Below are 15798 nucleotides of genomic sequence, written 5' to 3' on the forward strand. Positions count from 1 at the left end.
GAAAGCTACTGCAGTTCAGGAAAGCAAATTATCTTTCACAATAAGTGTTCCTATGAAGTATCATATTTGCAGCACTTAATTCCAGTTCTGCATTTTTGGAAGAAAGCTTGGTACACAATATTTGATATCAAAGACAAAGCTCTGGAACAGCTGATCTGTAAATAATTTAAATAATTTCTGTATTCAAGGAACTAAACCTATTTGCTTCGTGAAATCAAAAATAAAAAGATTTGTATTTGTTTAAAAAAAACTGTATGAAAAGATTTTTGTCTCTGATAAGGTTTTTTTACCAACTCTGAGATTTTTAACTTCCCACCATCATTAAGGAAAATGCATCTAAGAAAGGAAAGAGAAACTTTTTACTTTCATAAGCATTTGTTACTTTATAGGCTCTGAGCCTCACTACTGAATTTAGACTTTGCCATCATTCACAAATACCTCTCACTCCTTTTAAAGAACTTTATTTTAAAAATAATTTTAATTCATTAGACCATACTTTATAAGTTACCAATAGGACAGACCTGAACTCACGCAGACATTTGTTGCACTTTCAAGTTTTGTAACAACAGGAATTTGCAAAGTAAAATTGTACATTTAGATTCACAGCTCTGCTGAAATTTAATAACATTTAAAAATACTGGAATTTTAATTGAAAGGGATACATGTTAAGCACACAAATACTGAGCATGGTCATCACCTCAAAATGCACTCAAAAATGGAAGGAAGCTAATTAGTCAAACTGGAGTTTAGTAATTTCACATTTAAACTAGCTAGCACCTTAGTGAATTCAACCACTGAATGTGAGGAATATAGTGCATGGAGTGTGACAACTCAACAGGTACTGTACCATTTCATGAGCCTGTGTTCTCGTGAGCATTATGTGCCATATCTTTGAAATCTCAAAATATTTCAGAAGGCCCCTAATATGAATAAATCAGCAATGGCTGAAGTTAAAGTCTAAGTGAAGAAATACTTTTTCTCTACTTTTTGTAATTTGAGATTTTTAAAAGCAATCATTTATAAGGATTGCATCAACATCAGTTAGCAGAGGAAGATCAAACTTTATTGAAACTGCTTGCATACAAAATATATTGCACTATAACCAAACAAATGTCAACATAAAATCCAATCTGTTGTAGCTAATATGTACAGAGAATATTGCCCAAGAGCAGTTACATTACAAGGTCAGTCTACCTTGGTTAATTATCTACAGTATTTTAAACCAAACAGCTTACAGATGATGTGTGCAAGGTACCAATTTCTGTTTTCAAATACTATACATTCCCAAAATAAATAACTAGAAATCAACATTAATGTTTGGCAATACTATTTAAGACATTTTTATATTTGTTAAATCATGTGCAGTTTGTTGCCATTTTCAGGATGCTCACCTGTATGCAAGGAAAAGAAGAATGAAAAAAAGCAAAGAAACAAACCTCACAAAATACATCAGAGGCAAGGTCAAGTTTGTACAGTTCTGTACATAAACAGTGGCTCTCCTTCTGGAGAAATCAAAATAAAATGGATTAAAATGAACATCCTTATACAGTTTTGCCTAGTAAATTTTATGTGTGATCAAGAAGTAAGAAAGCACAGCTTCTCCCACCACTTCCCACCCTTCCGTGGTGTATGACTGTACCTTTGGATCAAATTCTGTGATCCCTTCAAACTGGCTGGTAATTCATCAGACCTTGCACCTCAAAATATGAAGAACTTTTGTTCTACCTCCAATATGTCCAACTACTGTATTTGTACTTTCCAGGGCATTACATATGGTGATTTTCTTCTTACCTCTCCTGAGACAGCCCCTGAAGTAAAATAAGCTTTTCAAAAAAATCTGGGAGGATGAAAAACATCAGTGCTTTGAACTGGTCATCTGGCCAAATAGCAGGCACACATTAATAGCTTGTGAACACGTTACACTTGTTCCCTCAGTAACAATGAGTTCAATGAGTTTAGTTTTCCACAATGGAAAGTTTTTTTTTTTTTAATTTAATTCTTTTTTTTCTTTTCTTTTTTTTTTTTTTTTTTTTAAAAAAAAAGCTTCTGTACTGCCTACAAAGAAAAAAATTACACCCCTTTTTCAATAACACTATTTGCCAAATCTTCAGTGCAAAATAAATTTCCTATTCTTATAACTGCCTAACTCAATGTTTATGTAAGGAAAAAATTATGGAAAGCATGCACTTGGTCTATAAAGTACTAACGACTGACAAGGATTGCTACATATATTTTACATTTAGTGTTACCAACTCATCTTCCCTGATTTCTGCTTCCAAATATAATATTCCTACCTGCCAAGATATAAAAAAGGCACAGATCATACAACTTTTTTGCTAATGAAAATGACAATTGTTACATCACACATATTTCAGGGTCCATTAAAATATTGAAAAAGGTGGACCAGAATGTGAACTGACACAGGACATAAAACGACATAGCATTTCATGAAGAACTTGTAAGTTAGATTGAAAACAGAAGCCAATTTGATTACTGCAAACACTATTTATTCTGAAAATGGAAATTGAGCAGTGAATCTGACCCGATGTGTTAAAATGGTACAACTGAACAGAAAGTTTACCAATGCACAGCTCAGTATTTTCAAAACAAACAAAAAGAATCTTTCATTGTTTGAACTGCAATATGTACTCGAAAGCAATTTTCAGAAATTCAGATATTTTTATGCAAATATTTGAATAACTTCTTCTTCTGAAAACAACTGCATCCTGTCGATGTTAAAAAAAGGCTAACAGAGAACATATGTTCATTTCATGCCCTGCGCCACCTTGCCTACTATTTGTCTTTGGCCTAACAAGTTTCTCTAACATGGAATAGGAATTACTGGAACAGTATAGGAAATATGACTTCAGAATTATGCAGTTTAGGGTACTCCATTCACCAGTGGCTGTTGTCCATCTGCGCTGTCTGTCTTCTCTTTCTTCTGATTACGCTCCTTGCCCATGCGCAGCCGACTGCCTTCACTGGAGGTATTCTGTAATGTTTTAGTGTGGACACTCCTTTCATTATTGCAGTCAATTCTGATCTGGAACAAGTCAGAGTTATATAAAGCATTCTCTTCCTTTCATCCACCCCTTATGCATTCCTACCTTAGCCACCTGGGAGGAGGACTATTTATTAAACAGTCAGAAAACGCTAAGAATACCACGCCCTGGGGTTTTGGTTAAATGTATCCAGCTGAAATGGAGGGTGTGAAATGGGTCCTGTTCAAAAATGCCACACATCTATAACCTCAACAAAAGAAAAACACAACCCAACACTCCTCCCCATCATCTAGCAAGCCTCGGAAGCCAAAACTTTTTTTCCAGTGTGCTTGTGTAAAAGAAAGTTGAAGAACTAATAGCAGATGGAACTTAATTTCAATTTCAATAATTTAACTTCCTACTTGTTGCATGCAAAAAAGGAACAAAACTAGAGAAAAGCTACCATGAAATGAAATTATATTAACACTCAAAAGAATCTACTCAGCCTTCTTTCCAGTGTGAAAAAAATTCATTCAATCCACCAAAAAAGGCTTCTGCAGCTTTCTCAAGTGGTCATAAAAATTTCAAAAAAACCACCCTGAAAGCAAAATCTTTATGATTGTAAAAGGGGTAAGCCCTGAGGTATTACAAAATCTTTGCAACTTGATCAGTTTGGTTTCAATGATATGCAAGTACCTGCTTTCGTATGGAGTATCATCCAAATTTCAGAACAACAGAAAAAAAAAAAATAAAAAAATCAAGACTTACTAAGTGCCTTAGTCTCTTGTTTAGCACCACAATTTTCCACTGTCTACCCCAAACTCTAGAAACTAATTACTGATTAACTATAAAAGTTGTGTGGCCACAAAAAAATGTTTTAGAATGTTAATTGTTTGCATTTCAGCTGTGTTTTTTACAGGCACTACAACTTCAAGTTCAGCAATAACACTTGGAAAGCTAAGTGCTTATTCATTCCATTTCCCATTTACCCCCTCCTTTCTTAAACAGTCTTTCTAAAACCAAATCAAGACTCATCTCAATCTCCCAAAGGAACCATGACTCCTGGTACCACCAAGCAGAAGGCAGCAGCTTGCAGCTGCTCATGATTTCTTCCTCCCAACATAACTCACCCTCTGAGGTAAGAGATGGTAGAAGGCTTGCATGTTATGATTTGTAGCAAGAACAGTTTTCATGTGGTGAAACTTCACATATATACATATCAGCCTGAATAACTTTACACAACAAAACATATTTTAAAAAGTTGTAGAAATATCTTTATAAAACGCTACAAAATATTTAAAGCTATAAAATATTTCAATATGTGAGTTGAACAGTTTCTTGATATGCAACTTTAACTTACTTTCTAGATTGCAAGGCCTTTAATTGCAAATGTTTCATTTAGCAGTGAAGGGAGTTTCTGAAGTTTTATTTTTCTTACTCTGAAGATTCTGGCTACAACACTATATAAAGTGTTAAGGATTCTCCTCCCTCAGGTATATAGGTGACAGACAACTATGCACATATGGAAAGCTAAAAACAAAAAGCTAGTAAGAACAAAGACTGAAATCAAGTTGATTAGTAAATACTTGGGACTCGTGATCAGAGTTCTAACAAAAGATGGCTGATATTATGAAGTTGTGCCTTTAAAGAACTTAATGTATTGATCTACCTATGTATCTTACAAAATGACAAAGAAATCTTGCAGATCTGATTAGGGCATTAGGGAACATGGAACCACAAGGCTGTGTCAACTTTGGCTTTAGAGACTCTAATGCCAGTGTATGCTGCTTATGGAATTTTAAACATTGAAGACTTCCAATAAGAGAAAAATTACCTCAAGAGATCCATCAGCTGTTCTCCCTTTTGCATCTCTCGAGTTACGCTGACGATTATCTGTTCGTGACTGTTCATCATTCCCTGTAACAAGAATTCATCAACCAAGCTGTTTGAAAAGGACATGAGCTTCTTTTACTTAAAATTATGCAAGCATAAAAGGGAATTACTTCAAAATTTTCATGCTAAGAAACAGTAAACAGCATTGATAGCATGGTTTTTAAACTACTGACCAAGAACCACAAAAGAAAATATTCTTGGGTGTTAAAAATCAAGAAACTCAGAGTGTTTAAAATCACCACAGTTTAAAAGAGACTGTCTACTAACAGGAAAAAACCAAACACCTTTTAAAATGATTAACCATAGGACCAAAATAAACAGTCACTTGTAGTTAAAGGTTTAACATGGCTGTACTTTTTCTAAAGGCTTATGAGCATTCTAAGTTCTGCATTACTTTTTTTCTGAAAATCTTATTAAATGCAGCAATTTTAAAAACATTTCAAGAAATAAGAAGTTTTTATCTAAAACATTGAAACAAATACAACAAAATATCACATTATAGAATATATGTATTTAACTTGAAGTTCTCCCATCTTATGTCTGCCTGGTCCTTTCCACTGAAAACAAGCTGCAACCTTATTTGACCCTGTTGCATGAAAATCAAATACAAGAAGATGGGAATATGGATAACTGAATAAGTAAGATTATAATAAATTTCACTTTATCCATTCACAGGAAACTGATTTCTTGACCTCCACGTGTGATGGCACTGCCCACAAACTTGAGTCAAGATGCACATTAGGATGGGAAATGACAATTTATTTGTATAGGGAAGACAGATTTTATATGTATGAAGAGACACTATGAAGCAATGCCTCAGCAGTTCTGCAGATGACAGTGAAATGCAGGAAAGGATTTGATCCACTGGAGGTCAAGCTTGCTAATCACAAGGACCCCAGTATGCTGACAGAAAACTCATTAGCTGTAAAGCTCACTCCCAAGTCCAAAAGTTTCACACACACTGTGTACTGACTGTCTAAAAAGCAGCTCCACAAAAAAGGAGCTGTCCTGGTGGACAACAACTTGAATAAGACATGAGTGTGCTCTTGCAACAATAATGACAGCTGACTGAGTAACAGACTGTGTTAGGAGTGTGGCCAGCAGATCAAAAGAAGGAATTATTCTTCTCTGCTCAACACTCAACACATCTGAAACAGAACACTCAATTTAAGAGGCTGACAAAGGAGAGAGAGTTCAGGAAAGGGCCACCACAATGGCTAGGAGACTACAGCAGATGACAAAACAAGGAGGCTGACAGAATTGAGTTTGCTTAAGGATTCCAACACTGACCTCTCTTTCAAATTAAGTCCACATTTACCTTTGAATCCTCCACGACCCCTCCCTCCTTGCCCTCTTCCACCACCTCCACGTCTTCGTCCATCTCCTCTACGAAGGTAGTTATCCCGCTCCTCTTCTGCTGGGGCTGCTGACCAATCACTAAGTTCATCTCTGTGATCAGATTCTGTTTCAGAAGCATTTGATGCTTCAGAATTAGTTCCTATCAAGAGGATAAAAAAATCCAAATACACCACTGTAGCTTAGCATGAAAATCTTATAGTACAATAAAAACGCCTATGAATCAAAATTCTTGTTTTCCGTATATTCTAAGATTTTTTTTTCTTCCTCCCAACCTCTTTTCATACATACTACAGGAATGTGTATATTATACATTACTACTTCAAAAAGCCAAGTAAGACACAAATAAAAGAAATGTGTTTAAGGGTGAATGATTAAGTTTGTCAATTTTACAGTTATTTGGTGTTATCAGGTAATTCATGTATCATTGATAGACTGTACAATGCAAAAACTAGAATGCTAGTAATATATTAAATCCAAAATAATTGTCTATTGCAATTTTTTCAGTTAAAAGATCACCTAAACTGGTTCTTTTCCCCAATATTTCCTCCTGTAATTCTGCTACTAGCCAGTCGACCTCACATCTCAAAACAGTAAAAGGACTTCAGCACAAAAACATTAATTATGTTTTATAAAGAATGTAAGCTAAGACTGTTTTATCAAGTTCATACTACAGACCTTTCAGCCAGGATAAACCATCAGCTGACCTACACTATCCATAATGAAGCAAGAAGATTGTTCAGAAATAGCACAATCCCAAAAACTATTCATTTATGTATTATACAAGGTTTCAAAGAGGAACACTACATATTGGTGCCTGTAAAAGCCCAATTTAATGAGGCTTTTCTGCAAATTGTAGTATTTTCATTTGTAAATATTAAGATATCCTCTTAAAGGCTTCAATGAAAACTGAGGCTTATTTATTAGGAAATGTTCAAAATATAGATAAAATAACAATCCTTGCCCTAAAGAGTTCATGAAACAGAAGACAGACACTCTGTAAGAGACAGAATACTTTCTACGGCATTAAGCTCTGTTTAATCTTCAAATATTAACACTCAATACTGAATTTCTGCTTTAACAGTTCTGTTTGCAAGTGCAATCTTTTTCAAGCAACCAAAAGACCAACAGGCCACTCTGAAAACAGTAAGCATATTTCTAGTCATGCTTCTACCTGAAGCATAGCCTGGACCACGTCTGCTATGCCCTCGGTTTCGGTAAGGTCGACTCCCACGTCCGAGTCCTGGGCCATCATCAGTCATGTACCCTTTTTCCTTATCTGTACGGTTTGGTGGTGGCCTGGAAGTTGCTCCAATCTGTCGGAGCTGCTCATCAATTTGCAACCTTTCCAAACGCAGCTGGTCCACCTCCTACACAAACACAAACATAACAAGTCACACACAACCACTCTTTAATCGTTTCAGTGCACAGACACGCGGCTCTCAGGAAGAGCTGCAACAGTCTGCTTAACAGTTGAACAGTAGCTCAGCTTTGAGAATTATTTTTTTACCAAAAAACGTCTCAAATTTATTACCTATACAAGACTCCCTGTGGTACAGTTGCAAAGTTAAGAGATATAAAGAGAAAGCACTCAGATAACTATGGTATCTTTGCAACTTGATCAGTCTGGTTTCAATGATATTCAAGTACCTGCTTTTGTATGGAGTATCATCCAAATTTCAGAACAACAGAAAAAAAAAAATAAAAAAAAAATCAAGACTTACTAAGTGCCTTAGTCTCTTGTTTAGCACCACAATTTTCAGAAGGTATGATTATCTAAGCTTCGGTATTAAATTTAAGATATCCTCAAGGGAGTTAAACATTCTTTAAGCAGAAAAATTCCCATTCTTCTGAATTCTGGGCCTGTGATCCTTCTATTAGTCTCTCTCCTTCCTCTCAGAATCCTGAAACTTTTTTATATAAGTCACTTCAGCCTAGGCTGCCTCCTTTTCCAGAAAAATTCACTATTTTGAGATCATCATATATTTGATGTTAGTTCCCTATTATTTATCTTTTACAAAAAGTTTCCTTGATAAAACTTTGCCTGGAGGCACAGAAACACAGAAAATCTTAAAGCAACAAGTCAGTTCCACTTCTTGTCAGTGAACTTGAGGGAATTTTCCTGAAACTGAGTGGTTAGGCAACAGAGGTCACTAAGATGACAATCTTTTGTGTATGTCAAACATGTTAAGAAGGCAGAAATCAAAACCTCCAAGACAAGAAGCTATCCTCTAGCTGTTAAAAACACTTAACCCATGTGCCCTGCTGTCCAGGAAGGTTGTAAGGACAGTAGTAAGAGAAAGCTACTGTAATTGAAAATTAACTGAAGAATCTAAAAGAATTCCTGGGTTATTAAGCACTTTCCACTCAACATGCCAGTATCCAGTTAAAGCAGCCAAAGAACTTAAACCAGAAATATCTTCTGAAATAGTATTAGGTGTGCAAGAAAGGAACTTTGGTTTTAATTACTAGTTTTCAACTGGTACTTCTCTGCCTCTACTACTTGATAGCTGAAGAGCTGATGCACTGCTGCTCCAAAATACTGATAAATCCAAGTGCTCCATAAAAGGTGTAGTTATTAAACAAGTAAAGGAACAAATGTAACTTCCTTAACTCCTCAGATAGCTATATGCTGATAAGTGTCTTTTAGCTACATAAAGAAATTTTACCATTCAACAAGATTCAATGATAGCTCCTGTACAGGCTGGATATTAGCAAATTACAAATGGGCTGGTGGTTAATTAAATTAACACAAAGCAGTCCCTAGTATTAGCATGTGTCCCTGCCAAAGACTGAGCATCTAGCCATAATAACCACAAGCAAGAGCTATAAGCAATAAAATGGGACAGTTTTTGTCCCCTAGACAGAAGACAAGTGCCTCAGACAAGAGGAGAACTTATGAAGCCAAGAGTCAAACCCAACATAAAAAGTTGAATTGCCTGCAAAGCATCTTTGAGTATGAAATGTCCATTAACTACAAAAGTTTAGGGTTTTAGAAAATAAAAAACCCTTGTATAAAACATATCTGCATAGAAGGCTGTTTGCTTTGCAGGTACATGAGGCACTTAACTACTCATTTCATAAAATTGTACACATATTTTTTTAGATAGGTTTCATTTTTTCTTAATCCTTTGAATTTTCCATTCAGAAAAAAAATTAGTTTTCAACCCATCCTGCAGATAAATGATTTTTTTTATAAATGCTTTTAAAAGAAGCCTTTTTTAGACTGAAAAACCTGTTAGAACAGCAATTTTTCAACAGCCGTGATTCTGATCATACTTTTTACCATCCAAAGTATTGTTATAAAAATTTCAGTGACAAAGCAGAATCTTTTCCCTCACCTTTAAATAATTAAGATGATAATCCAGAAGAACAGTTGCATTAGTGATGCTATCCTTGGTTCCCACAAACACAAATGGTACCATTCCCTAAAACACAGTAACCACAGTCCTATGGTTATTGATAACACATCAAATACTGAGGAGAACCAAACACATTACCCTATAACTTAAAAAGAAGCTTTACAATATGGAAAAGCATATACCAAATAATGAGACATCAGTGTATTTAAATTTTGGCAATCACTGTCTAGATCACAGAGATTTTCTTCATGTAGAAATTTTTTTTTAATATGAAAATGCAGACTGGCATCAGTGTTGTCACCACAGTGTCAACAATGGCTTATTAGGAGTAAATTCAAAACACTTCAGGTTTCCTCCCAGCAAAATTAGTATCACCTTTGTTGATTATGTCTACTCTCTCACACTAGAGAGTTCTTTTAGGCTACACATCACTAAATAAAGTTTTGACCTTTAAGCAATAAGGTCATAGAGCAAAACTTGATCCTTCTTGAGGATCTCTCAATTTGCTACAGGCAAACAAAAAGTATTCCACAGATTTAGTAATTGTTAACTTACATGTCTTTTACCTTTCAAATCATTTTGTTTAAGTGATTCAACAAATTCCTGAAAAACATAAAACTAAAAATTCTAATGCCCAAAATCATGACACTCAAGAGATAAAATACCTAAACATTAACTCAAGCAGCCACAGCAGGCTAAGAAATCTACCTAAAATTGCCTCCTCCTGGGTGATGAAAACTAAGTTCTAGCAGATAGAAGGATATTTTCCACACCAAAATTCCTGACACTAATACAGGTCTACAAAACATTTGAGTTGTGCCTGCAGCCCATGCAGAGCTTGGCTTTAAGCTGCTGTACTCTTGTACCAGTTGCAGCTTCATCTCAGCAGTAGAGCTTCACTGTGTGACTCCAGAAATCAATCTGGAAGTCTTACCAACAGCTGTTGAAACCTATGACAGTCAGAACCAGTGCCTGAATTATTTACATTTTGTCTTGGTATCTGATCATGACTTCTTAAGACATCTTGAACTTTTCACTGTACACATACTCTTTACAGGGCTCCATTCCAAAAAAGGTTTGGTTTTTTTTTTTTGCAAAAGTTCAGCCTTTTGAGACAATGTCTTAAAAAAAAAGTAATACAGGCACAGCATGCTGAGGTTCCCTAAGAGTGCCAAGCCTATAATTTTTCTGTGGTTTTTTTGTGTTTTAATGCACATTGAAGAGATGTAATAATAATAAACTTCAAAGAGCTAACTCTTACCTGCCAAGATGTGATCTCAGGTCCCTGTGTTGCTCCTGGTATGACACAACTAACACATGAAGCAGTGCAAGCAATGCCAGTGTTAGCAATGTCATTGACAGGTAAAACACAGGCATGTAAGTGCAGATTTTGGCAGGTAAAAAAAGCTTTCCAGTCAAGTCTTTAAAAGCTGCATTTTGGATTGAAAAACAGCAACAAATGAGCTTTTTCAAGCCAGAAAAAAACCAAACAAAGCCAAACCAGGAAACCTGACTGCTTGTTTTTTTAGCCTTCTACAATTCTGTAGATTGACACATTAAAAGTGTTCAAAGTTTTAGCCTGCAGTAATAATAACAACACCCTTTTGCTTATTAAGCTAGTTCAGTTTTATGCTGCAAGAATGTATCATTAGAAATATGCAAGTGAATCCTTTAAATCCAAATATTGCCTATTTTACCTCTTCAGATAAACGTAAAACTAGTAAAGCAGTAAAATACTTACTTAATTGCTTAACCACCATTTACAGAAAGACACAAGTTGAATTGTGGGTATATACTGTCTTCAGTAATAGCTTTAAAGTGATAATACAAAAGATGAAATAACTAATCGAGCAAAAATGTAAAGGTTCCAGAAATGTCATCCCTATCTTATTCAAAGTAGCAACAGTTCCTTATCTGGTCCATATTTAAACACCCAGGTAAATCAAAGGCAGTTCAGTTTTCTCTAAGAGCATTTCACATTTGAAATTGCACTTCTGGCACTGAGAATTTGATAGCTTCATGCCTGAAGCTTTCCTTGTAAACCTGCAGCCCTTCCCCCCTCAAGACAGCCTCACACAGAAGAGCCTCAAATTACAAAGACTTCATTAAGTCCTGTTCAAAGCCTCACAGGCTTCCTGGGCAAACCTGGAATTTCACATTGTTCATGCTTATTTTTATTTTGGGTTATAATTCACAGGCTGAATTTCGAAAATATTTAAAAAAAAAAACATGCTTACATATAAAGCACAAGATTTCATTGCTTTAAGAAATTACTAATAAAAATTTACACCAGATAAGACCCTAAAAGATCAACATCCAAGTAAATTAAGGAATGAAAAGAGGTAGTTTCATACAGACTGATTTACAGTTTAGCAAGTGCTGGGAAACAGTATCATTGCTTCTTACAGGAATAAAAAGAAGTACCTCACCAAAAAATTTCACAAAGCATTTTTCAAACAGACATAGCAAGACAAATTTACATTAAAAAAAAGCCCATCAGCATGAATAAGGAAATACAGATTCCATTACAGAAACATACATTACTCAAAACTCTTACCACTCTCTATGAAGATATGATTTATTTTATCATTGGGTAGAATAGAACCACCAATTAACACCTACAGAAATAACATGAACTGAAAACATACCTCTTCTTGTGGGATATTTTTGTCATTTTCAGCCTCAATTCTCACTCTTACAACACCAGATTTGTCCACTATCTCCTGGATCAGTTTTCCATTTTTTCCTATTACTTTTCCTAAAGAAAGAACATGCAGAACATTCAATCTTCAGGTTTCAACCCCAAATCTGAGAGTATGACTATAATTAAACATGTTAATACTCCACAACAAAAATTTAGTTAATGAGCCACAACTGAAATGCCTAAGAAAACCTGGGGGGTTAACTCTGGTAATGCTCCAAAGCAAAAACTGCAGCATTCACAGTCAGAAGTGTCAAATTTTAATTTATTATAAAAATTTCTTACCAACTATACTTTCCTTCTTTTTCAAAGCTCTTATAACAAAGGAAATTCAAACACCTTTATATAAAATTATTTGAAATCATACATTTAGATTACAGAAATATTCAGTATCTTGCATTCTTATTTGTCTTTGGTAGGTTTAAAATAACTTCAGTGGTTAACAAAAAACATTGATGGTTGCATTTAAAAAAACTAAACAACAAAACAAATCCCAAACCACTCTAAAATGCCCTAACTACCTTTTGAGTAGAGCAAACCAGTTTGCTCTAACTACCTTTGGGTGGAGAACAAAGCAAAAGATAATTCACAAAAATTTGCTGATACAAATGAAGAAATTGTTTGAGCCAGATGTCAAAGTCTTGTTCCTGAAAAGAAGCTTTGTTAGGTATTTGATTTTTTTAAAAGTTTAGAGCCAATGGAATGAGCCAGATGTTTGCCTTTTCTTCAAATAAAAAGTTCAACATATTAAAAATGTAGCAGAAGGAGAAAAAGCCATTAAAAAAAATCAAATAATCAAACATATTTTGGATATACCATATGGTTCAGCCAATTTTACTTTCCAAAGAATCCAGGCCAAGAATCTGAGCAGAAATTAAAAACTGCTAAAACAGAAATAATTGCCAAGTTTTAAAGAGAAAACAGAAAAAAAAAGAAAGTAAACCTCAAGTTAAAAAACTATGGTAGCTTATAATTTTTACTTATCACCAGTAGCATCTGGAAACTGTGGGGAATGGAAAACTGGTTTTAAATCTATTTCAGAGCTGAGGTGCCACATTTCTAATTACTTGTCCCACTGCAGAATTTCACACTGCTTTAGCACCAGCTTTCATACACTGCTTGACAACCCCTTAAAATGTTTGCTTTCAGAAGTATGTTATGCTGTGTAGTATTTTCTTATCTAGTGAATTAAGCCTTGTGGTTTTCTGCTGCTTTGTAACATGAAAAGCTCGTTAAAGGATTTCACCAGACACAAGAGGGTTGCTTGCATTCCTGAGGAGTTTTGTAGGTGTTTTACAATGGAAGTCTATTAGATTGTCTTTGGTGTATTTTCTTGATTATTGGGTACCTTAAATGGGTGTTCAGTTCATCCTGCAGTGCTGCTACTAAGGAAACTGTGATTTTTTTATGTAAAAGGACAGGGAAAAAAACAACTAAAACTCAAAGAAACTATTCAAAATATACTTGGAAAATATGAGACTGCAGATTCATCTGTTATAGAGCTGAACTAATCCCTGGATATGTTTGGAGGAAGTAATTTAATTCTTGGCTCTACCCAGAACATAATCTACTCTATATTTAAATATCAGCATATTGTTTCCAGTTTAAGATATCCCTGAGCTGCAAACCAGGAGATTATTGCTTACACTGTACTGAAGGTAAATGTGTTCATAAAAGTTCTGCATGAGCTTGAATACTAACAAAAAAGCCCCAACCCTCAAAACCTCATACTAGTGAGAACCCTTTTACAAAGAACACTTCTTCCAACTTTAAGCCTGCCACCCTTCTAAAAGTAAACAGGTTTTAGAAGGCATATTTTCCTTGCTATCACACAGGTAGCCTCCAGAATTGACATACCTACTAAATTTCTTGGGACTTGTATGACATCTTCAGCAAATTCCAGGTAACTTCTTGCCTTTTTCACTGCGTCTTGATCCTAAGAGAGACAGAAGGATGAGAGAGACAAGATCCATTTCCCAAGGAGGGTTACTTTAAAGGGCTAAAGAAGTGAACCTACCTCTCCATAAATATGGAATGTGCAAGTGTCTTCATCAAGATCAATAGCAGTCACTCCAGGGACTTTTCTGGCTTGCTGAATATTAGCACCATGAGTGCCAATGGCCAAACCCATTAGGTCTTCACGTACAACAAACTGCTCGTGAAATCGGGAAGCAAGTTGTCTAGAACTCTGACAAAAAAAGAATGTTCATTTACTTTGATTTTTAGTACACCAAAGAAAGAAATAAACAAGTTTGTAGATGATTTTTAAATCAGGATCTTAGCCTGCTTTTTAGTTTAATCAGTCCTTTTAATGCATTTATTTTTACTTCAAAAACACTGAAGAGTCTTCTTCACAAGTCCTAATGCCATCTCTTAAATAAGGCTAGCCTCTAGCTGGGCTGGCACCTGTAGTTTAATTAACACAAAATATCTAAAGCTATTAAGTGCTACTAGGTAAGATAACATTCATCTAAGTTAGTAAAACAGAGTCACAGAATGCTGTGGGTTGGAGCTGTGTTGATCACTAAACCAAACCCTGTGATCTCTTGAGGAAAAAACTGCACTCATTTCAGCAGGTAGGGGGAAACAGCAATAACTCAAAAATTGGACACAAAAATTTGTTAGGAAGGTGTAACTGCGGGTATCTACTCCAAAAATAAAATGAAGAACCTGTGCCCACACAAGAAAACACAAAATTGAGGTATAGCTGCAATACAATGCTTGAATTCAGAAAATGACTATGTTAATTTCACCCAGGAATCACATTTCTAGTAAGACATGAAGGGTCAAATCAGAGAACTTGAGGTTGTCACATGCTATCAAGACAAAATTCCTTGCTTCAGCAGGGCAGTAACAATGATTAAAGCCTGTACTACTAAAAAGACTCAATCACATGGTTGAGGCTCAGTTACTTGCAAATTAAACACATGGTTACTGTCTTGCAATTCCATTCCACCTTTACCTGCAGCTGCTGTGGTGTAACCAAAAAATACAAACCCTGATGAGGATCTCCTGTATAAAGTAAGATATCAAGACAGAAAAAAGACAACCCAACAAGTAACTAACCTCTAGAAGAGGAGTTTGAAAATAAGTGAAAAAAATATCACTAGAAATCTGGGTAAAACTTGCAAAAAATATGAACCAAGGAAAAAAACCCAAACTATAACTTTTGACAAGAGTAAACAATTTTGTAAAGGAGTTCTGAGCTTTCAAGAGAACTATGTTTGTGAGGTCTGACTTAATGCACAAGTATGCATATACATGCCCATACATAAAATAGTTTCAATATTTTCTTATTTGCATAAAGCTTCCAGCACACAGCAAGCATGCAGAAGAGAGCTGGAAACCAACAGAAGAGTTGAGAAATATCTTGCAGCACACTGTAGAGTTGGATGGTGCTGAAAATACCCAAACATGCAGGATACTTAGATTTTGTCAACACCCACACAATCTTTTATTGATATGAGCAGCCTGTGTCTATCCCAGGTAGCTCAGACTACAAGCA

General features: G+C 35.3%; 1 protein-coding gene across 4 annotated transcripts in view; it reads right to left on the reverse strand.

The window, feature by feature from the left end:
• Nucleotides 1–1041: 1041 nt before the first annotated feature.
• The window catches only part of FMR1 (fragile X messenger ribonucleoprotein 1), a 30249-nt gene continuing 15492 nt past the window's right edge, over nt 1042–15798 (reverse strand). For 2 of the 4 annotated variants that reach the window (XM_071757371.1, XM_071757368.1), the window contains exons 8-15: nt 14311–14481; nt 14151–14229; nt 12241–12350; nt 9572–9658; nt 7405–7600; nt 6193–6372; nt 4816–4898; nt 1042–3043 (exon numbers count right to left, since the gene is read on the reverse strand). In XM_071757371.1, coding sequence (XP_071613472.1) covers nt 2882–3043; nt 4816–4898; nt 6193–6372; nt 7405–7600; nt 9572–9658; nt 12241–12350; nt 14151–14229; nt 14311–14481 — 1068 coding nt within the window. In that variant the 3' untranslated portion in view covers nt 1042–2881. The remainder of the gene's footprint in view (nt 3044–4815; nt 4899–6192; nt 6373–7404; nt 7601–9571; nt 9659–12240; nt 12351–14150; nt 14230–14310; nt 14482–15798) is intronic. The other 2 variants (XM_071757369.1, XM_071757370.1) reach the window with 2 other exon arrangements.

Source organism: Heliangelus exortis, chromosome 14, assembly GCF_036169615.1.
Source record: "Heliangelus exortis chromosome 14, bHelExo1.hap1, whole genome shotgun sequence".
Taxonomy (NCBI): domain Eukaryota; kingdom Metazoa; phylum Chordata; class Aves; order Apodiformes; family Trochilidae; genus Heliangelus; species Heliangelus exortis.